General features: G+C 38.5%; 2 protein-coding genes across 7 annotated transcripts in view; one reads left to right on the top strand and one right to left on the bottom strand.

Moving 5' to 3' along the window:
* The window catches only part of dlk2 (delta-like 2 homolog (Drosophila)), a 31,613-nt gene extending 17,239 nt beyond the window's left edge, over positions 1–14,374 (top strand). For 5 of the 6 annotated variants that reach the window (XM_047154323.2, XM_047154322.2, XM_017464136.3 and 2 more), the window contains 4 exons: positions 3,794–3,872; positions 9,415–9,545; positions 9,646–9,790; positions 10,485–14,374. In XM_047154323.2, coding sequence (XP_047010279.2) covers positions 3,794–3,872; positions 9,415–9,545; positions 9,646–9,790; positions 10,485–11,319 — 1,190 coding nt within the window. In that variant the 3' untranslated portion in view covers positions 11,320–14,374. Of the gene's footprint in view, positions 1–3,125; positions 3,534–3,793; positions 3,873–9,414; positions 9,546–9,645; positions 9,791–10,484 lie in introns of those variants that run through there. The other variant, XM_017464139.3, reaches the window with a different exon arrangement.
* Positions 14,375–17,204: 2,830 nt separating this feature from the next.
* Positions 17,205–21,342, bottom strand: LOC124625972 (2'-deoxynucleoside 5'-phosphate N-hydrolase 1). Its single transcript, XM_017463454.3, has 4 exons — positions 21,101–21,342; positions 20,187–20,258; positions 18,182–18,292; positions 17,205–17,983 (listed from the first exon to the last, which is right to left on the bottom strand). Exons 1-4 carry the CDS (start codon positions 21,234–21,236, stop codon positions 17,856–17,858), a joined length of 447 nt encoding a protein of 148 aa, XP_017318943.1. The 5' UTR covers positions 21,237–21,342; the 3' UTR covers positions 17,205–17,855.
* Between the last annotated feature and the right edge of the window lie 1,933 nt (positions 21,343–23,275).

The following is a 23,275-nucleotide window of genomic DNA, read 5'->3' as shown; positions in this document are numbered from 1 at the left end:
GCTTGTGGGAGCTTATGGGAGCATGCTTCAATAAAGGTCAAATATGAATCAATTTAGAATTTGTAATGTACAAGAATTTCAGGTATACAACCTATGGAGAAAAAAAACACCTTAGTAATCACCTGGTGCCAAGTGTTTCTTTATTCAGGCCCTGTGTCAATTGGCAGCTTGTTGGTTCATCTGGCCATAGTGCTCTTGGCTGTTTGAAGCAATTTGTGCCTAGGCCCACTATGGGACTGAGCCAGAATGGTTTCCCTGACTCATGTGGTTTGTTTGGAGCTCATCTGGAATGAAAGGCAGGCACTATAGTCATGAGGACAAGACCACTGAGGGGAAAAAAAGCATTATCTTGGCTACAACTGTAAGTGTTTTACATCTCACGTCTGCAAACCTTGCACATATCCAATCTGATTCCCTTCAGCAAATTACACAGTAAAACTGTACCAAAATCAGACTATTGCTAGTAATTATGAATAATAAACAATTTTGTATTGAAAAGGGCATATGTGATTCCACCAAACATTCAAAGTAGAAAAAACAGCTACACAAGTAAGTCATGAAAAGGACTGTTTGACAGTGCACTCTGTTTAGTTCTTAAATGTTGCTGTAACTCCATTTAGAACTAATCCATGGCTTTCCCAGCTGTCTCTATTTAAGAGATTACTCGTTCTATTGTTGCTCTGGATTGCTCCGAACACTCTCAGATAACTGTTAGTACTTTTCAGCTGTTGCACTGAAGGCACAAAAAAGCCAGGTGTGCATTGTTTGCGTTTCGCTACGCTCCCATGAATACATGTTTTACAGAGAGCCAGTTTAAATGGAAAATATCATACCAGCCTGTGTGAAGTAGTGTCATTTCAAATGTAGTGGTATGGCATTATGTCTCTTTTTTTAAATTATAGAAATAAAAAAATATATCAGAGGAATCAGTTAGAAATGAGGCAATGTTTTCCCCAAAAAGCAGAGAAGCAATAGTTCCAATCCCATAATGCTGGACAAAATGTTTTTGCTATCTGCTATAAGCTTGGCTTAAATTAAATCCATATAATAATGTTTGGTACTAAGGATAAATATTTCCTATATACATAATAATCTGAGCTAGTTGGGAGAGTGTCAGGAAACACTCTGGGGGCTGGGACCTAAGCAGTAGTGAATTCCAGTGGTGTTGAAACAAAGCTCTTACAGGCAGCAGCTTGAAAACATTCCTGTCCCACCAGAACACACACACACACACACACACACACACACACACACACACACACACTTGCACACACACACACACTTGCACACACACAGCATACTCAATGGCATATAGAATGTGTACTAAGTACAAAATGCTGCAAAACCAGCCCACTGATCATTTTATCATTCTATTTTATTCATTCTATTTTATCACTTTATAGAATTATAATCAAGATGACATCGAACTTAAATACAACAAAGACACAGACAAAGACACAGATTTGAAGTAGCAATGCAAATATTCCAAAACTATACTTGCATGCTATACTTGCTATATACATGCTATACACTTGCTATACTTGCATTTGGACAGTAGAAGCAAGAAGAAGTGAACTGATTTCCACTTCTTGTAATGAAATATAAATTAGAACCTATTAATGTGGCCAAAATTATGACCCTCCAAGTAAGGAAACTTGCTCAAATGTCATGAAATACAGTGGTGCTTGAAAGTTTGTGAACCCTTTAGAAGTTTCTATATTTCTGCATGAATATGAGCTAAAACATCAGATATCCACACAAGTCCTAAAAGATGATAAAGAGAACCCAATTAAACAAATGAGACAAAAACATTATACTTGGTCATTTATTTATTGAGGAAAATAATCCAATATTACATATCTTTGAGTGGCAAACATATGTGAACCTTTGCTTTTAGTATCTTTTGTGACCCCCTTGTGCAGCAAAAACTGCAACTAAGTGTTTATCAGTCCAGCACATCAGCTTGGAGGAATTTTGGCCCATTCCTCAGTACAGAACAGCTTCAACTCTGGGATGTTGGTGGGTTTCCTCACATGAACTGCTTACTTCAGGTGCTTCCACAACATTTCTTCTGGATTAAGGTCAAGACTTTGACTTGGCCATTCCAAAACATTAACTTTATTCTTCTTTAACCATTCTTTATTAGAACTACTTGTGTGTTTAGGGTCGTTATCTTGCTGCATGACCCACTTTCTCTTGAGATTCTGTTAATAGACAGAAGCTCATGAATAGATGTCCTAACATTTTTCTTTAGAATTTGCTGGTATAATTCAGAATTCATTGTTCCATCAATGATGGCAAACCGTCCCGGCCCAGATGCAGCAAGACAGTTCCAAACCATAATACTACCACCGGCATGTTTCACAGATTTATTTATTTATTTTGCTCTCATCCATCCACAAAACATTTTTCCAATAGTCTTCTGGCTTGTCCACATGACCTTTGAACTGCATAAGGGCAGTGATGTTCATTTTGCAGGGCAGTGGCTTTCTCCTTGCAACTCTTCCATGCACACCATTGTTGGTCAGTGTTCTCCTGATGGTGGACTCATGAACATTAATATTAATATTTATAATATGTCAGAGAGACCTTCAGTTGCTTAGAAGTTACTTTAGGCTCCTTGGTTACCTCATAGACTATTACACATCTTGCTCTTGGAGTGGTTTTTGTTGGTTGATCTCTCCGGGAAGTTAACAATGGTCTTGAATTTCCTCCATTTTTACACAATCTGTCTGACTGTGGATTGGTGGAGTTCAAACTCTTAAGAGATGTTTTTCTTAACCTTTTCCAGCCTGATGAGTATCAACATCTCTTTTTCTGAGATCCTCAGAAATCTAATTTGTTCATGCCATGATACACTTCCACAAACATGTGAAGATCAGACTTTGATAAATTCCTGTTCTTTAAATAAAACATTTTTTAAATAAATCATTCACACCTGATTGTTATCCCACTGATTGACTGATCCCACCTGACTCTAATTTCACCTTCAAATTAACTGCTAATCCTAGAGGTTTGCATACTTTTGCTACTCACAGATATGAAATATTGGGTCATTTTACTCAATAAATAAATGACCGAGTATAATATTTTTTTTAACTCATTTGCTTAATTGGGTTCTCTTTGTCTATTGTAGGACTTGTGTGAAAAGCTGATGATGTTTTAAGCCATATTTATGCAGATATATAGAAAATTCTAAAGGGTTCACAAGCTTTCAAGCAGCACTGTACACTTAATTGTAATTACAGCTGAGATATGAAGTATTTTGGCCTACTGTAACTAATTCACACAAAGCAAACATTAAAGCAAAAGGAAACAGAACTAATTAGCCATTTATACTCTCCATGAAACCTTCAAAATATCACTCACTGGCAGCTTGTCAAAACAAATTACCCACCCAGCAGGGCACAGCTGTCTAAGGGTGCAGCCTCGTGGTTTGCCAGCTGTTCCATCACTACAGAGTCACTATGGAAGTGCTACATAAACTGTTGAAAAGGGACACCACGTCTGCTGCTAGTCACACATACTGCCAGGTCAGAGTTCAAAACACAAGAATTAGTATCCTCCAGCACTGTTATTTTAAACATATCACATGAATTTCTTAGTGGCTAACCTTATAATAGAATCATATAGAATTGAATAAAAGATGATATTGTGGGCATGGCAGTAACAGACACAAATCTAACCTTGATCCCTTTTTATTATAGCTTCAAGTGCAAGTCAAAGTTATTTTAGTGAGTGAATACTTAATCACTCTTGACTGAAACTAGTTTGTTGTTTTCTTCTTCGACAGACTTGTTTCCACCAACTACTGTCGCAAACTGCTCCTGTAAACTTGGCCATGGGAAGTGTGCTGAAGATGGTGACTGCAGGTAACATTAGTGGTCATGACCTAAAAAATTTTAAATGTACAACAAATACCTAAATATTATGGTAAAATAACAAATCCAAGCTTCATTATAAGTCATTTTGGTACAATGAACTTATGGCATATATGTTTCGATGTACTTTAACCTCTACCTCTTGCGCTATTGTTCAGTCTGTTAAATTAGATAAGATAATTGCCCCATCCTGAGTTTGCCTAGTGACAGGTGCACCTGAATCATCAATTCTAATATACTGTATATTTCATCAGTTAATTGCAAACTTGACCATATGACTTAACTACTGGCCTTTCTTGTCATGTGTCGGGCTGCATACTGCACAATGTACTTTAATGTAATATAAAGAAAGGTCTACAAATATGAAGCTAGGCAACTATGTAAACACAACACCATCTTAGATAACTCTAGTTCCATGTGTAACTGTGGTTCTATGGACTCAGAATTACTGCCAGTAGAGTTGTGAAACACCTGGGGCCCCCTTTATCAACCACGCATATTTTTATGTATAAACCAGGCATGTGCACAATTCTACACACAGAATGTGATTTATAAATACATTCTTGTGTGATGATGTAGGTGATTGCAGGTAACCTGATTATGAGGCACTCTCATCATCTCAGCATAACTGACAAAGTAACTGCTGACTATGGTACTCACAACAAGGTTTAGACAAGTGACACAGATGAAATGTAATGTAAAGTCATATAAACGGCATATCTAAATATCGATTGGGAAGATGCAGACAATGGTTGATCTTGGCTTGCTTGAAGATTTGGCACAGCTTTGCACAGAGAGCAAGTTTTTAAAGACCACAAGAACCTCTATGCTCAGAGTGATGAGTGACTCGGATTCCATTATCCAGAGCAATTTTAGTTGATATCTGCTAGCAGCTTGCCCATTTCTAGAGAAGCAAAAAAAAGTTAAAACAAAAAAAAAAGAAAAAAGTGCAGAAATACATGGCCAAAAGTATATGGCCACATTACCATCACACCCAATATCGACCTTCCCCCAAAATGTTGCACAATATTGGAAGCACACAATTGTCTAGAATGTCTTTGTATGCTGTAGCATTAAGATTTCCCTTCACTGGAACTAAGGGGCCTAAACCTATTCCAGCATGACTGTGCCCATGTGCACAAAGCAAGAGCCATAAAGACAGCACAGAGCCCTGACCTCAACCCCACTGGGATGTATTGGAATGTTGACCTGACCTTCTCAAAGTCATCAGTGCCCAATTTTACTAATGCTCTTGTGGCTGAATGGGCACAAATCCCCACAGCCACGCGCCACAATCTGGTGGAAAGCCTTCCCAGAAACGTGGAGGCTGTTACAGCAGCAAACGGATGGCCAACTCTAGAACAGTATGTTCAACAAACAAATATGAAAGTGATGGTCAGGTGTCCACATACTTTTAGCCATAGAGTGTAGCATCCAGGTGCATGGTCAAGTCTTATCTACTCTTAGGTGTTTAGTCACAGGCACATTTCAACAAGAATTTGGAGATTGGCCATGCATTTCCCAACAAACTATGAGCCATGCTGCAGTATATTACATTTCCAAATACAGTGGAAATGTAATGTACTGTGCATTTCCAAATACAGTGTGTGTAACTGTGGCCATCTTGAATGAGAAGAATTTATCAACATCCACTGTTTATAGCTGTGTGTGTGTACGATGCAGTATTCACAATGCATACAATCACATTCCCTAAAACCTCTCACAATGAATCTTGATGATTATTTAGAGTGCACAGTATCACACTTACATATGTCACTAGAATTATTTAAGGTAGACTGCTGCTGTTTAGCAGATATATGGAGAAAAGTCAAAATCCTAGGAAATATGTCCAAAGGGTCAGACGCAGACACACAGACATCCTGGCTGAGGGTGCAAATTTTGTCATCCCTTTTGGACACCAGATCCACTCTGGGGTAAGCTCTCCAGGTGTTAAAACATCTAGTGAAAGAAGCATTGGGAACCCAGGTCTTGATGGCCACAAGCAGGACTGTAGTGCCCTGTGTAGACTGTGGTGTGGTGTAGTTGCTGGAAGCTATACAGCAAAAGAAGAATTTGCAGTAAAGGAAAATGCATGTGGTAAGGCCAGTTATTGGCCAGGGCACTTTGTTCCAGTGAGCAATAAAAGCACACAGTCGGCAGTGTGTTGTGGCACTGAGAGAGTGGTTCACCTGCTGTTCACTAAAGCTATCCCAGATTTGGGTACAACCGTTGGCTGTAGACAGCTACTCCCCTGGATGCAGTGTCTTGATGCATTCTGATCTTACACTAGGGGGCTCCTAGTTCCCCTGTGGCACCATACTGCCCCAGTCACTGTCCATGGTGTTTATTTCTCTCTGATGGGACAGTTTTCCCAACTGGACTCCTTCTGTTAGGAAGTCAAAGCTTGGGCATGCTTCAGTCTCTGGATGGGTGATGGCATGAATACTATTCTTAGTGAATATTGCCTCGTGCGTATGAACTGTGTGACAGTGAAATGCCCCCATTATCTTGTTTAAACAGTGTCCCATGGAGTTTGCCCATTGAGGATGCTTTACACTCGAAAACACTGCTCTTTTGTCAACAACCAAATCGGACCAGTGAATACTAATGACAAATTTACAGGAATAAAGACCAGTTCTGCCATCAGCCCCCCAACTTTTTGCACTAAGGGCCTTGTAAATTTCATACCGTCCAAGTTTCTCACTCTATTCCAGGAAGTTAATTCCCTCTTGGACAGAGGAATGAGCAAATGAGTAGACCCTACATTTAATAACACTGGAATGGATCTATGTAATGGCATACAGTGAGGGAAAAAAGTATTTGATCCCCTGCTGATTTTGTACGTTTGCCCACTGACAAAGAAATGATCAGTCTATAATTTTAATGGTAGATTTATTTGAACAGTGAGAGACAGAATAACAACAAGAAAATCCAGAAAAACGCATGTCAAAAATGTTATAAATTAATTTGCATTTTAATGAGGGAAAAAAGTATTTGACCCCCTCTCAATCAGAAAGATTTCTGGCTCCCAGGTGTGTTTTATACAGGTAACGAGCTGAGATTAGGAGCACACTCTTAAAGGGAGTGCTCCTAATATCAGTTTGTGACCTGTATAAAAGACACCTGTCCACAGAAGCAATCAATCAATCAGATTCCAAACTCTCCACCATGGCCAAGACCAAAGAGCTCTCCAAGGATGTCAGGGACAAGATTGTAGACCTACACAAGTCTGGAATGGGCTACAAGACCATTGCCAAGCAGCTTGGTGAGAAGGGGACAACAGTTGGTACGATTATTCGCAAATGGAAGAAGCACAAAAGAACTGTCAATCTCCTTCGGCCTGGGGCTCCATGCAAGATCTCACCTCGTGGAGTTGCATTGATCATGAGAACAGTGAGGAATCAGCCCAGAACTACACGGGAGGATCTTGTCAATGATCTCAAGGCAGCTGGGACCATAGTCACCAAGAAAACAATTGGTAACACACTACGCCATGAAGGACTGAAATCCTGCAGCGCGCGCAAGGTCCGCTGCTCAAGAAAGCACATATACATGCCCGTCTGAAGTTTGCCAATGAACATCTGAATGATTCAGAGGACAACTGGGTGAAAGTGTTGAGGTCAGATGAGACCAAAATGGAGCTCTTTGGCATCAACTCAACTCGCCGTGTTTGGAGGAGGAGGAATGCTGCCTATGACCCCTGGAACACCATCCTCACCGTCAAACATGGAGGTGGAAACATTATGCTTTGGGGGTGTTTCTCTGCTAAGGGGACAGGACAACTTCACCGCATCAAAGGGACGATGGACGGGGCCATGTACCGTCAAATCTTGGGTGAAAACCTCCTTCCCTCAGACAGGGCATTGAAAATGGCTCGTGGATGGATATTCCAGCATGACAATGACCCAAAACACAGGGCCAAGGCAACAAAGGAGTGGCTCAAGAAGAAGCACATTAAGGTCCTGGAGTGACCTAGGCAGTCTCCAGACCTAAATCCCATAGAAAATCTGTGGAGGGAGCTGAAGGTTCGAGTTGCCAAACGTCAGCCTCGAAACCTTAATGATTTGGAGAAGATCTGCAAAGAGGAGTGGGACAAAATCCCTCCTGAGATGTGTGCAAACCTGGTGGCCAACTACAAGAAACGTCTGACCTCTGTGATTGCCAACAAGGGTTTTTAAACCAAGTACTAAGTCATGTTTTGCAGAGGGGTCAAATACTTATTTCCCTCATTAAAATGCAAATCAATTTATAACATTTTTGACGTGCGTTTTTCTGGATTTTTTTGTTGTTATTCTGTCTCTCACTGTTCAAATAAATCTATCATTAAAGTTATAGACGGATCATTTCTTGGTCAGTGGGCAAACGTACAAAATCAGCAGGGGATCAAATACTTTTTTCCCCCACTGTATGTAATTCCCATCACTGTAATACACAGATGTTTTTGTGGATTGCCTTCCAATGTCTGGCATTCCGATTCAAAGACCTACCCTTCAGCCTCTCTCAAGAACCGCAGGTGTTCTCATGATGCATGCAGGCAGCCCTGTCATCAATGGCTGGAGGTTTAAGGATACTGCTGTATTAGCATAACTGATGCCCCTCCAAAGAGTATCTCATCCAGGACATATCCACCCTCCTCGCACACATCATGCCTGGGCTCACTGTGAAGCTCCAAAGCAGACCACACAATTCATCTGCAGGAAGTGAGATACTTTGAGAATAGCCACCCTATCACCCCAACATGCGTAAGACACGTTACTGTGCTTGGTAATTAAGTTCACACAGGTACCAGACCCTGTAGTCACCATGGACCTGTTGGAATTAAGGAAATTTCAAAAATGGGTAGACACCACCACATGTTTGGATAACATTGTGATGGTCAGGTGGTGGTTTTCACCTTGCATGAAAACTCCACAAGTGGGCTCACCGATGGTTTCTTGAGAGCAACTCTCTTGCTGGGATGACAGAATGAGGCAGCGGACTCCCTGGCGATACAGTGCATATAGCCAGGAGAGTGGTAGAGCTAGACAATCCACAGGTCAGGACTCTGTTGGACCACTACTGGCCTCACTGTTTACTGTTAGCTTGTCAGAAGCATGTGCTAGCCCACAGTGATTGCAAATAGTATATAATAGTATACATTTCATGTATACTATTTATTTTGGGGTACAAATAGCATCTGCCATCTTTGTTGCAGCTATTTTTATAAATATGTTTACACAAATAAATACAAAAAATGCTTTCAAAGCTATGTATGCATGGTTCTGCAATTAAGGTATGTGAAGTATATGTTAAACACGTGGCAAGGTTTAAAAATCTAGTGTGTAGATACTATTAGAACTCAAATATTACTTGTTTAATTTTTGCTGATATGTTAGCAGCCTATTCAACTGTGCTTCATCTGTAGTCTCAATAAACAACAGGTGATGGCACATTTTAAATGAGTTTGCCTCATTTAACCTTGAGCATAATGTTGTTTATAAAATTTTTTTAAAAAGATTTATAAAAGAGCTGTTTTTGTGAATTTTTTGGGCAGATGTGACCCAGGTTGGGGAGGGCCCTTTTGTGAGGACTGTGTCCGGATGCCCGGCTGTGTTCACGGCTCCTGTCATCAGCCATGGCAGTGCACCTGTTTGGATGGCTGGACAGGCCGCTTCTGTGACAAAGGTAACAACTCCCAGTTCATTGCAAAACCATGAAACCTACATGTTTAAATTTTGTTTACTTAATTTAGATAATTGATTTTTTTTTTTTGTTACATATCCAGATATTCATGTGTGTGAAAACGAGAAGCCTTGTCAAAATGGGGCCACCTGTTTTCTAAATGATGCGGGAGAGTACAACTGTTTGTGTCCTGAAGGCTTCCATGGAAAAAACTGTGAGTTAAAGACCGGGCCGTGCCATAAAATCAAGTGAGTGTTTTTTGTTTTTTTTATCGTCATTAACAAATTTCTTACATTTTTCTAGAGCTGAAGGCTGTTCGGTTGATGTTGAAAAAATTGAAGTTATTTTTCCAAGACATTGTATGATACTAATTAAAAACACAAAGGACTTTAGCACTTAATTATTTTATTACTTAACTGATTACAATAAACTACTAATTCTTTGGTGAATTTTAAACAAATAAGTCTGTAATTAAAAGCATTTTCTTTCTCCCCACTTTATTGTTGCCTCAGCCCAAAATTAGCTACACACACTGGCATGAGATGTGCAACAGCCTGGTCAATTTGATGCCTCTGGAGAGAAATCATGTAATTCAATGGGCTCATTACTGGCCCTGTAAGAGCTCACTAATACTACCAGACTGCAGTCACGCTCCTACTGTTCTCCCCAAGTGCACTAAAACTCACACATCAAGTGGTTTCCAGGGAAACCACAGCAGCGCTGAAAGAACGAGGCGTTGTGTAGTGTAGATATTTCACACTGTAAAAATATCCAATTAAAATGGAATGCAATATTTCTAAATTATTAACCCAGTTTTGAAACATTATAAACAAGACTAGTTATTTACGTTATTCATTTGGATTCATTTACATTTTCCAAATTTTTAGACCCAGAGTGTGGATACATTTGTAATTTCTTTTGTTCTGTTGTGGTGTACCTTAGGTCCCCCTGTAAGAATGGTGGCTTATGTGAGGATCTAGGTGGATTTGCACCTGAACTGTCGTGTCGATGCCTAGCCGGCTTCACAGGACCTCGCTGTGAAACCAACATGGATGACTGCTTGATGCGCCCCTGTGCAAATGGTGCCACTTGTGTGGATGGCGTGAACCGCTTTTCATGCCTGTGCCCTGCTGGGTTCACTGGCCGTTTCTGCACGGTCAACCTAGATGACTGCGCTAGTCAACCATGTCTCAATGGAGGTCGTTGTATAGACCGCGTCACCAACTTTCACTGCCTGTGTCCTGCTGGATACATGGGTCGAACTTGTGAGGTTCCACTTGGGGAAAAGGGTCTCCAAACCCAAGCACCACACAGGGGCACCTTTGGCTGGGGAGGAGGAGGAGGGCTCCCAGAAATCTCCAAACTACCCCACATTACTCCAAATAAGCCACACATCTACACCTCAGGAAACTACTCCCATGGGGTTACAACCAGTGGGGATAAGGGCCATCTGTTGAAAATTTCTGTAAAGGAGGTAGTGACTCAGAGTGCAGCATCAGGACTCTCGGAGGAACATTTTATAATCTTGCTGGTATTAGGAGGCCTGACTCTGGCTGTGGTGGCACTTACAGCTGGCCTGGTGCTACGAGGACACTGGCAGAATTTCTGTGTCTGCAGTCATTGTAGAGCGCCGACCTCCAAACAGCATTCATTCCAGCGATGTCGCACGCAGCAGCGCCACTTAGCGGCAACTCAACAGGACTGCAAGATCAGCTTCCTACACTCATGTGCTCCACCTGAGCTGGAGAAGAAGAGACTAAACACAGAGGTCATATGAAGATACCGGGAAAAAAGAATGCTTGACTGCTCATAATAAAGATGGGTCATGTTTAATGAAAAAGGGTCTTGTTTCTGTTTATGACCTTAATGACCCAGTCACACCAGCTGTCTTTGAAGAGGCGAATGAGCCAGTTAAAGTGCAGGTAAACTGAAAGAATAAGAAACAGTCCTTAAGGGAGCATCAGTGAGAAGCACTCCACAGAAAAAAGAGCACTTGACTAACCATCGTGGACTAAATGATGCCATGATGGCGCATACAGCACTGAAGAAGTATTAAGACAAAAATGTGTAGAAAGGACTAGAGGAATGTTTTATTAGGACACAATCTTCAGTAGGACTGCAATGAAGAAAAGTACTGTACTATTCCTATTTTATACAAAAAAAATACTCCCCCCCCCCCCCCCCCCCCCATCCTACATAAACAAAAACATTTTGCTATTAAATCTAAATCATTTCGTTTGTTTCAGTGCCCCAAGTGGTCTCAGATTGAAGATTCTCAGTGAACACAACAAATCATCTCAGACTCCTCTAAAGTGACCCACAGTGTACTGTTTTCGCGTAGTGGTTCATTTTGTGGTCTATTTGATTTGTGCATTGTGAAAACAAAGTGGTCTCTGTCCTCTTCACATTTTGCTTTTGCATTTGAGTATTCGGTCTAATCTGACTCAAAAATCGCATTTGCTACAGGGGGATAGTAAAGAACTACACAGGAGCTATTAGTGTAGACTTCTCACAGTCTTCAAATGTAGATATTGTCTATATGGAGATAATTGCCTTGTAAATGATAATTGAATATTTGTGTTGTTTTATATATGTGTATAATGTGTTTTTTTGCACAAATGTTGGAAGATGTATTATGGGTCCAAGCACATTGTGCCTGGAGACTTCTTGTTCTTGTTTTGTGTTGGGGCCTGGAAACACAAAATTAGACAGAAAGGTGCATTACCCCCAATATTCAGGCAAGTAAGGGGACCTTGATCAGTCTCATAGTGGCCCTATAGCACAGTGTTTGTTTGTTTGTTTAATTGCTTTTTGTTTATTTTGCCCATACCGTATTGGATTTTTTTAAATTAATTTGCATAATATGCTAAACTTATCATTGCACCTCTAGATCTCTAGCAAAAATGTTGACATTTCCAAACAATATGACCACATATGGATGTGGATAACACCTGAAGACTTTAATGGATTCTCATTAAACTTGAAAGTCTACAGCAAGTGATTTTAGGGGATATCGTTACGTATAGGCTGCATTTGTCAACCAGGGTTACTATAATATTCAAATAACTGCTTCTCAACAATTTCTTTTAGAAGTAGGTTGACGATTTTCATGCTGAATCTTTGTGCTTGTCTCTAAGGTTGTCAGGGATAATGTGATAAATTTAAAAACAGGAATGGTGTCAGTCAAAAATTCAGCTAGCCTTTAACAGGCTTACCATTTGACATGCTACAAGTAATGTCTTCTTTGGTTTTGGAATCTGTATCTCTAGAGTCACCAACAGGCATAAAGTTGAGCTTACATTTCAACTGTTATTTCTGGCCCATATTATTTAATATGATAATCATTATATAAAACATCTGGTTAATTCTGTTCAAATGACAAGCAGATTAAGGTGAACAAAAAATATCAAACGGATTCACAATATCAATATTTGGAGCAAAGATGCCAAAAAATAAAGGCCATATATATGCAGTTCTTACTGTTCTGACATAAATCGTGGTATTATTTGGCACCACAGCCTGAGGGTGCCCAAATTGTTTTGTTATTTGACCACAATGTGGTCCTAAGAACATGCATATAACTGAACATAACTTTATGAAGCATTTGCCTAAACTCACGTTTTGTTCCTCCTGAATGCCTGGAACACAATGTATTCAATGTATGTAAAAGTTTCCTTGTCACCTTGTTGAATTATCTGCCATTCTGAATTTGAACAAAGTCAATCTTTTATTATTCTGCATGCAGATTTTCACGAAACATAGCTTGATGAGATCCAGACTGTGCCAGACAAACATACATACATATATATATATATATATATATATATATATATATATATATATATATACATAAAATTTCGCTTGTGATTTGATACCCGTCAGCCACAATGACATCGATGACAATTTCACATCTCTTTTATTCATTGACACTGATATTTGTAATTCGCTTAAGAGGACTAAATTCCTTTTGTCATTTGACAATTAAGTGGTGCTACATTTAAAGAAGTGAGATCATATCTCATGAACAATTTCTTCTGCTGACACCTTTTCGTCTTTGACACTATTCCCACTACCCACAATATTGCACGTTATTTGGCCTAACAGGAAGAGTGAGTCTATATTTCTTCAACACTTTTGTGTACTGGCACTGAACTTGATACGTATCACTAAACATTAGACATGTTCTCTGATGTGCAGATAGATCAATAGGGGGCACTATGACAATAAATGCAATGTTGGACTCACTTGGGAAATAATACTTGGACCCCAGTGAGCATCACTTGCGGTTATATTTTTTTATTATCTTAGTGTCATTGCAACTCTTTAGATAAATCACTTCAGAAAAACTTGACAAAATGTGCAGTTCATCCACGGATGTACAGTTATATAGGATCAACTGTATTTTCAAATATAAATATAATTTATTTCTGTAAATTATTGGTGTAATGTGTACTTGAGTACAGTATTTGAATGTGTATTTTTGATACTGAGTAGATACTGAGTTGTATTAAAATTGTAGAGAATGATGAAGTTCTCTTGTAAAATATTTAAAGGATATACCTGACACCTTTATGTAATGCCACATCATACATCATTTGTTTCTGACTGAACTGATGACATCAGACTTCATGGCACTTGCAGGTAAAGCAAAAGATTTTTGTAATCCTCAGTATTTATGGTCAGAAAGAAATGTGATTTATTTATATGAGTTCATCGGTTCCTTTTTCATGACACAAAGCAATAACCAGGTATTTTGTAGCCATGGTCTTCTTTTCTTTGTTGCCATGCTCGGTAACAGCAAGCTGGTGGATTAAATGTTGATGGTCCTTAAATAGAGTGACTAAAATGTTTTCATTTAAATTCTACACTCCTTTTGGACATACAACTGGTACATATGGCACATAGAAATGTTGAGCATTACATGCAAATATATATATATATATATATATATATATATATATATATATATATATATATATATATATATATATATATATATAAAGCCCTATACAATCAGGTAAATATTAGCAATTAAACGTAGGATTCTTTGGTCTCACACTAACTTACTACAAAGCATGTAATAATAGTATTCAGTAATAACTTACATTAACATGCAGATGCTCACCAAGCTTTTCAAAGAAAGCTACAAAAAAAAAGTAATCTTACCAAATGGAGCATGTCTACTGTCCATGCGTGTGATCTTCCTTTACCATTACTGTAACTCCAAAGCTTAGAATTTTTCCTAATCACATCTTTACAAGGAATAAACTGTGGTCCAGTCCCACCCTGATACTATATATCTTGCACAGGATGTAAGGAACGAGCCCAGGAATAAACTGAAACTGGAGCCAATGCTTCCTGCTGTTAGAACTGTATCACTCACAGAGTAAAGTAGAGAGCAGCCTCACCACTCCCAGTGCTATTAGAGAGGATATTCTGTCCTGTGCACAGGCTATAAACCTTTGCTCAAATTCATCTATAATCATATTCATTAGTGCTTGGTTTCAAGAAAGATTCTTAAATTGCTTTTTTGAGATATTATAGATGGTACAGCAGTGATAGATGTAAGTTTATAACCAGAGATGTAGACTTACAAACATGGTCTTCTGACTTCAACTGATTTAAATGCATGATTAAGAAACTATGCTTCATTAATTCATACCTTTAATCATTCTCAAAATATAAGAATGAAAAAGGGAAGCAAATTTAGACTACAAAATCTTCGGTTGGACTACAATGTAAATTTTATTTTCAGGTTTTCTGACATTTTCTGACTTATAATTTGTTTAACACTACTGAGTAAAACACAGCCACTGAATAAGCATGATTCTGATAATGCCTGGTGGGATTATTAATACTTGAACTGCACCTGAATGTGGATTTCCTCCACCTTTTAATGAAGAAAAATTAAATAGCATTAAACGGTCCACTGTTACCCAGATGAGGACGGGTTCCCTTCTGAGTCTGGTTCCTCTTAAGGTTTCTTCCTCATATCATCTTAGGGAGTTTTTCCTTGCCACCGGCTTGCTCAATAGGGATAAATTCACACACTTAAAATCTGTATCCTGTGTTTAGATGTTTCTGTAAAGCTGCTTTGAGACAATGTCCATTGTTAAAAGCGCTATACAAATAAAATTGAATTTAAATATGTTCCGCCAACCCCAACATTCATATATGGCACACAGTCAACTTCATCACTGATCAGCTAATACTAAATTAGGTCCATACAACAGGTGTCTTGTTTAGCACAAAGCCAAAAAAAATGGGCTATTCTTCTTCAAGTTTATAGATGGTTTGCTGGTCCAAGTTTTAGGTTACTTACTGTAAAATGCACTGCATCTCTGGTACACCGGTTCTTCTTCTTGACACCCTATTTAAATGTGTTTCAACAATAGGGACCAGTTATTTTGTCAAACCTACATGAGCAAAAAGGCTCGTTTTGGCAGGCCAGCTATGGTGCTATGGTGATGAATGCTATGATGCAAGCACTCTTTTCTGATGATGAACTCATATCCTCAGATGATAATGCCCCCTATCTTACTCCTAATATTATTCAGCAGTGTTTTGATGAACACCAGAATGAAGTCAAGCGACTTCCATGGTCTCTCTAATCACTAGATATAATCATCATTGGGTGTTCTGGATTACAGACTGTGAAGCAGATATCCACTTCCTTCATCTGTGAAAGACCTAGAACATTTTCTCATTGATGAATGGTTCAACACCCCAACACAAACCATTCACCTCCATGGACGACAGCATTCCAAGGAGGATAAAGCTGTTCTGGGGCAACAATTCTCCTTATTAGGTCCTTGATATTAATATTATGTGTTTCTATCATTTTGTCCCCCTGTGTTTGGTCCGCTAAAAAGCACCTTTAACTGTTTTGGTTTCTTTGCACACTTTTTCAGCCCCACAGAACAGGCTATGGTAGTAACTTTTTGTGCCACAATTTTCTAACTCTCTCATCTATCTATTTGTTGAATTTAAAAACTTTATTCAGAAAGGAAAAACTTTATTCTACTGAAAGGAGTCTGCAAGGAATTGTGGGTGCTAACAGATGCTTAACTGTAGGCTAGATATTTAAGAAAGGCAACTCAGGCATACTTACAACAACCCAGTATACAGGAATATTCCGATGCGCGTACGCATATAACCATTGTATTTGGAATATGTCTAAAACCCGAATAGAGACCTTAAACAGAATTTGATGTGCATGTAAACATGGTCATTGTCTTTAGCAGATTAAACACTTAAACACTGCCCCAGAAATTCAGCACACAAATATGAGAAGTTGCGAAGAGCATATCACCAATTATTAGTAACTGTATTAATGAGGTCATAATAAGGCAAAAGTGAGGCGGGTGGAGCCTGATCCTCAGCACTGGAGAGTATGGGTAGGACTGAGCACTGGGACCCTTTCACATGTCATGATGGAATTTCAAACAATCCACTACTGCACTCTGAAACCACCCGTCAGTTCTATAGCCAGTTTATGGGCATTTTTATACTGGAGCGCAAGTTCTATGCAAATACCTATGAACCTTGCCCTACTGCTAGCTTTATTCGAGCTGCAATGTGCAAATAAGTGACTCCTGGTCAATGATCAAATTGTTTCCATCAGATGCTGTGAGATAAGAACAAAAATTAGATGCAAGAATGTGGAAAAAGAATAAACAGTAACACTTTAATATGATAGAAAATATCACAATGTTTTTATGCTTGTAGAATCTTGTTTTAAATATTTAAATTTGAGAGACACACATATTTTAACAAACTAATACATCGTGTCAGTAATTTATATAAAAATTAAGCGTCTCTGTTAAACTGAAAATCACTACTTACAAAAAGTGTTCTATCCAGAGCTGGATAATGAAATTACTCATTACATCATGAATGATCTGCACTATATGGCCAAAAGTATGTGGACACCTGATCATCAAACCCATATGTGGTTCGTCCCCAAACTATTGCCACAAAGTTGAAAGCACACAGTTATACAGGATGTCTTTGTATGCTGTAGCATTACCATTCCCCTTCACTGAAACTAATGGGGCCAAACCTGTCCCAGCATGACAGTGTGCCTGTGCATAAATTGTGGAAGAACTCAAGTGGCCTGCACAGAGCTCTGGCCTGGGATGAACTGGAATGCAGTCACATTCCAAGATCTAGTGGAAAGCCTTCCCAGAAGAGTGGACACTGTTATAGAAGCAAAGTGAGGACCAGCTCCATATTAATGGCCGTGGTTTTGGAAAGAGATGATTGGTCAGGTGTTCACATACATTTCGCCATACAGTGTATTTTTAATGCACATTAGTTCTTGGTGAGTTCACCAAAATAATTCTCCAGGATGCCTTCAACTTCCTCTTCCACATAATCCCGTACCTGGAAAATAGAGCTGCCCAACTTGCCCTCAGCGCCCCGTATCATGGCAGACAGCACTAAAGAACCGAGAATAATATTAAGCAGAAGACATTAAATAAACAGATTTTTTCACAGAATTCTACACTGATGTGTTTAAATGTTGGTATTTGATAACTGGAGGTCAAGAGACAACTGCAGGGGGAAACATGGCATTAATACATCTACTGAGCAAATATTTATGTAGTATGCTGAGACTTAAAGAGCAATCAGATTACCTTTCCCCGATGAGGGCCGGAAAAGGCAGAGAATCTTCTTTTTCATGGCCATGGCTTGACCGATTTCATAACCCACACCAAAAGATGGTTGGGTTACTTCAGCAACTACGACTGGGAATGTAAACAAAAAAGTTATTACATCTGATAAAATTCAAAGCCATCTCCTATCATAGTGGCATTTTTTTAACTGTTCTATGTAAATTTACTTTCTTTCTGAAAATGAGCATTAATATTGTGCCCTCTGAAACTCTTGGAACAGCAAGGCCAGTTCACTTGGTTGTGCTATACACCAAAGACATTTGGGTTTGAGATCAAAACATGGCCATGAAACAAGAGTTTAGGATTTCACCTTTTATTTCCCGGTATTTACATTTACCACATAAAACATACAACCTTTTTGTTTTTTATAAGACCACCCAATTTTTAGGCGGATAAAAGTATAGGAACAGATAAGTCTTTAAATAAGTAAATTAAAGCAAATGACATTTAATATTTAGTTGCATATCCCCTGCTTTCAATAATTGCATCAAGCCTGCAACTCACTGACATCACCAAATTGTGGGTTTCTTCTTTTGTGATGCTTTTCTCCGCAGCCTGTTTCAGTTGTGTTTGTTTCGGGAGGTTTCTCCCTTCCATCTCTTCTTCAGGACATGAAATGCATGCTTAACTGGGTTAAGGTCTGGTGATTGACTTGGCCAGTCTAAAACCTTCCAATTTCCCCCCTGATAATGTCCTTTCTTGAGTTGGCAGTGTGTTTTGATCATTGTCTTGCTGCATGATGAAGTTCCTCCTGATTAGTTTGGATGCATTTCTCTGTAAATTGGAAAAAACCTCTGAAATCATTCTGCTAACATCATGAATTACATCATCAATAAAGACTGTGGAGCCTGTTCTAGAAGCAGTCATGCAAGTCAAAGTCATGACACTACCTCCACCATGTTTCACAGATGAGCTTTTATCATTTGGAACGTGAGCAGATCCTTTCTTTCTCCACACTTTGGCCTTTCCATCAGTGTGATAAAGGTTAATCTTGGTTCCACAACTTTTGTGGCTCATCTCTGTATTTATTTGTGAATTCCAATCTGGCTTTATGATTCTTATTTCTGAGATTCTTACTGCGGCCTCTATATTCCTGCTCTCTAAGTCTTCTTTGAACGATGGATTATGATACTTTCACCCCTGCCCTGTGGAGGTTGTTGGTGATGTCACTGACTTATTTTGGGGTTTTTTCTTCACAGCTCTCACAATGTTTGTCATCATCTGTTGTTGTTTTCCTTGGCCAACCCATTCGGTGTCTGTTGCTCAGTACACCAGTGGTTTCTTTCTTTTTCAGGACATTCCAAATTGTTGTATTGACTATACTCAATGTTTGTGCTATGCCTCTGATTGATTTCCCCTCTTTTGTCAGCTTTAAAATGGCTTTTCTCCCATAGACAGCTCTCTGATCTTCATGTTGCCTTATCCTTTTTAACAACAAATGCAGTCTTCCCAGGTAAAACTGAAGGCTCAAACCAAGAGCAGATGTTCAGAGCTATTTATTGTGTAAACATTCAATTTACCAGGACACACCTGGGTAACAAGAAACACCTGTCAGTCACATGTTCCAATATTTTTGCTCACCTACAAATTGGGTGGTGTGATACAACATGTGCTGTGTTCTATATTGTTTATCACATCTACATATAAATACCAGGAAATAAAAGCTGACATTCTTCTCATGTTCATTTTTTTTTTTTAATCTCAAACCAAAATATCTTCAGTCTACATCAAAAACAAATGTATTGGTTGTGCCATTCAAATAGTTTCATTACTGTCTTGGGTGTTTCGGTTTGTCCCAGACTTTTTACGTACAATGACATATTTCTGACACTGCGAATGAGCCATCAATTAAAATAATATGATAAATAACTACTGGTTAAGGTATGAGTAAAGAAAGAGGAAAATCCGATTATATGTTCCTTAGTCGTCAGTGTGCCTCATATTCCCTAATCAAAACCTGGCTCACCATCAGACTGAGCCAGCCACTCCATATCACGTTCATAGATCGCCTCGTCTCCTCCCGGAAGAGCATCCTCACCTGAAACAGGAGCAAATCAAGTTTATTATGAGCAATAGTTCAGTTTGTTCAGGAGAAAATGACACTTTTAGCTACCATGTGACAATCATTCAGTCTACATATCTACATAACCAAACAAAAGCCTCAAACCATGTCAATTCATGTCAAATACACCAGCTTATGTGATTTCTGAAACTGCGATAATAATTTGCAGTCTACCAAATAATTTATTTGCTACTAACCAACAAGCTACAGTTTCCTTTCATGCCTAACTGATGTAAGCACGTGTGTACTGATGTAGGCATGCAGTCAGCACAATGCTAAACCGGATAGACGCTTCCATAACATTTTAGCTGAATTACACAGCTTCATAGCTCCAGTGCAAAACTGAAGACGCTTGGCTTGGTTTATCATGTACATTTAGGGTGAGGAGGAAAACTGATGACACCTGCATGAATACTGTACAGTTGGTTTTGTGACTGTAAATCATTCCCTTCAAATGCTATTGAGCTTTATATTATGGTATATTTTGTGTAGGAGCCTGTTCGTTAGTGAAATACATGGCAAATTTTACATATGATTTCATAGTTTATCAAATATCAAAAATCTAAAATGTGTGCGTCATACCCAACACCTAATCGAATACTTTACAGTTGGTTTTATGACTTTAAGTCAATCCCTTCAAATGCTATTGAAGTTTGAAACGTGTAGCCTATACTAATGTTTTATGTAACTTTAGAGACGGTCCCTCCATTTCCGCATATCTGCGAATATTGAACGTCCAACGTCAAGCCAACATTATTCCAGTGAAAGTTTCTATGTCCTTGCAGTGTAACAGTTAACCTTCAGGAAGCTGCGTTTACCTTTCTCAGATACATCATCGTGGCTCACGTGTTCTGTCAAAACTTGCCCATAGTTCTGCAATTTCTTCACAATTTTTTGATAAATCTTCACATCCTGCCTTCCTCCCCTGATACTTCCACAAAAATATATATTCATCGCGTGGAGTTTCAACAAAAAGGGCAGCAAATGAAAATGTAGCGGTCTCTATAAAGATGCCGCTTTATTCGTTTAAGTCTTTCAGGTTTGTTGATGAGCGCCCCCTGGTGGCAACTAAGCGCCATCGCGTCACGTTGCAAAGTATAAACAGCTGTTTGCTGGAATCCTTTGATTGCAAAATATGTGTAAACAGTAATATCGATTTATTAAACTGCATGATGATTATTAAAATCTCTGAACGGAGCGTTCATTATTATTTTTTTTTCGGTCGGCGTGACGAAGAGACGTCATGTCTACGTAATTCTTACGCATTTCCGCTTCTGTACGGAAGAAAATTATACATTTTAAACTTCTGCTTACATTTTCAGATTTGAGGGGCAACCAGAGAAAAATAACCACATAACTGCGTGTTAATGATAATATTGTTGAGGGGCCAGAATCATTGTCAGTTTTTGCTCTGAGTTTTATAGTAATTGGTACATTTGTAATTTTTTGCAAACAATCCATTTCTGACATGTTTGAGTCTGCCCAACGTGAAGCAGTTTAGCATTGAGGACTGTAATATATGTGAGACCCTTCTTAGATTACCAGAAAGTATTTGTTTGTTTGTTTGTGATTTAACGCCATTAACATGGCTATTAAACAGGCCAAATGTAGGTTAAAATGTAGCAAAATATTATTATTATTATTAGTATTAAATACTAATAGTAATAAAATAGTAGTAAATAGTATTAAAAAAAGTTTTTTTATATAAATTTATCTTTGCTAAAAATTCTAAAACTAAATCTGGCTTCACTTCATTAAAAAATCTTTTCATATGAATCAACTGAATTAAAAAAGTGTCCTTGTTGAGTTGAAACCGTCACACTCCATTAAAGTATGCCTCAGAGATACTGGCGTATGGGGCGTAAAGGAGGATCTTCACCCATTAACAGATACAGTCACGGGCTGAGGTTTACATAGACATCATGGACAGGAATGTCATGGCAATATTGGGCTTTTTAAATCATTTCTTTGAACTTTTTTTTCTGGGGCAGAATGATCTTTAATAAAAAAAAATAAATAAAAAAAAAAACAAGAATTTGGTTCACAAGTTTGAATTTATTTAGGGTTTTCTTTAGTCAACAATTCCAAATTATCAGACGAAAAGGTAACATATTTCTTTTCTCCTGCAGCCAGAATTGCTTGAAAAGCAGGGAGGCAGTTTTCATAAGATGTTTTTTTTCAAAAACATTCTGCAATGGTATTGGCAGTTTCTTGTTTTGTGGTTAGTATTTTATCTTGATGTTTAATATGCTGAATTTGAGGTCTGTAATTCTTGCCCATCATACCACAAATCAGATTCCAAACCTTTTTCATAGAAGTCTTTGATGAAATGCTGGACACAACTTGTCTCCAACTTTGTCTCTTAGCTTCATTAATTATTTTAAATTTGATGAGGTTTTCAGTAGTTGGACTTTTGAAGAATGATCTTTCTGCCTTTTTGCACTCTTTTATACCATTTTTGCAGATGTCATTGAACCATGGCAGACAATTATGTTTCACACTGTGTGAAGTTTTTGGACTAATATCATTTGCTATGGATGTCAGAATACTAGTAAATCATTTAATAGGATCTGGATCATGTTCAGAAAAGGCATTAAACCTCTCATAGCCTAGAGACTGAAAGAGGTTTGCTTTTTTAAAATGCCATCTTTGTACATTAAACCTTTCTACTCTTACTTTAAGAAATAAAATAAGTGGAAAATTGTCACAACCCAGAGGTCTTGCCACACTTACAGAGATCCAGTAACAGCTCAGGCTGACAGAAAGTCAAGTCACTCGCTGAGTAGGTACCATGTCCTGGGTGTAGTTAGGTTGGAGATCTGATCTGAACAGCTTCTGCTGATATGACCACTCTCTTTCATTTCAACATCTTTAATTGATTTGTTTTTTATGTTCTCATCTTGAGGTACTTTAGAGTGTGAACCTCCAGCTTTTTTTTAGTTTTTGTTAATTGTTTGATTTTCTGTTGTTGAGTTCTGATTGGTTTGGTTATG

The sequence above is a fragment of the Ictalurus punctatus genome, chromosome 3 (genome assembly GCF_001660625.3).
Source record: "Ictalurus punctatus breed USDA103 chromosome 3, Coco_2.0, whole genome shotgun sequence".
NCBI classification, from domain to species: domain Eukaryota; kingdom Metazoa; phylum Chordata; class Actinopteri; order Siluriformes; family Ictaluridae; genus Ictalurus; species Ictalurus punctatus.
Note: the sequence above shows the minus strand (reverse complement) of the source record. Positions and strands in the feature narration are given on the sequence as shown.

Excerpts from the sequence above, each read along its gene's own strand:
- LOC124625972 (XM_017463454.3), bottom strand. The coding sequence starts at position 21,236 with ATGAATATATATTTTTGTGGAAGTATCAGGGGAGGAAGGCAGGATGTG. Across the intron at positions 18,293-20,186 it reads GTGGCTGGCTCAGTCTGATG|TCGTAGTTGCTGAAGTAACC; the intron begins GTGAGCCAGGTT and ends TTACATTCCCAG. Across the intron at positions 17,984-18,181 it reads CCGGCCCTCATCGGGGAAAG|TGCTGTCTGCCATGATACGG; the intron begins GTAATCTGATTG and ends TCGGTTCTTTAG.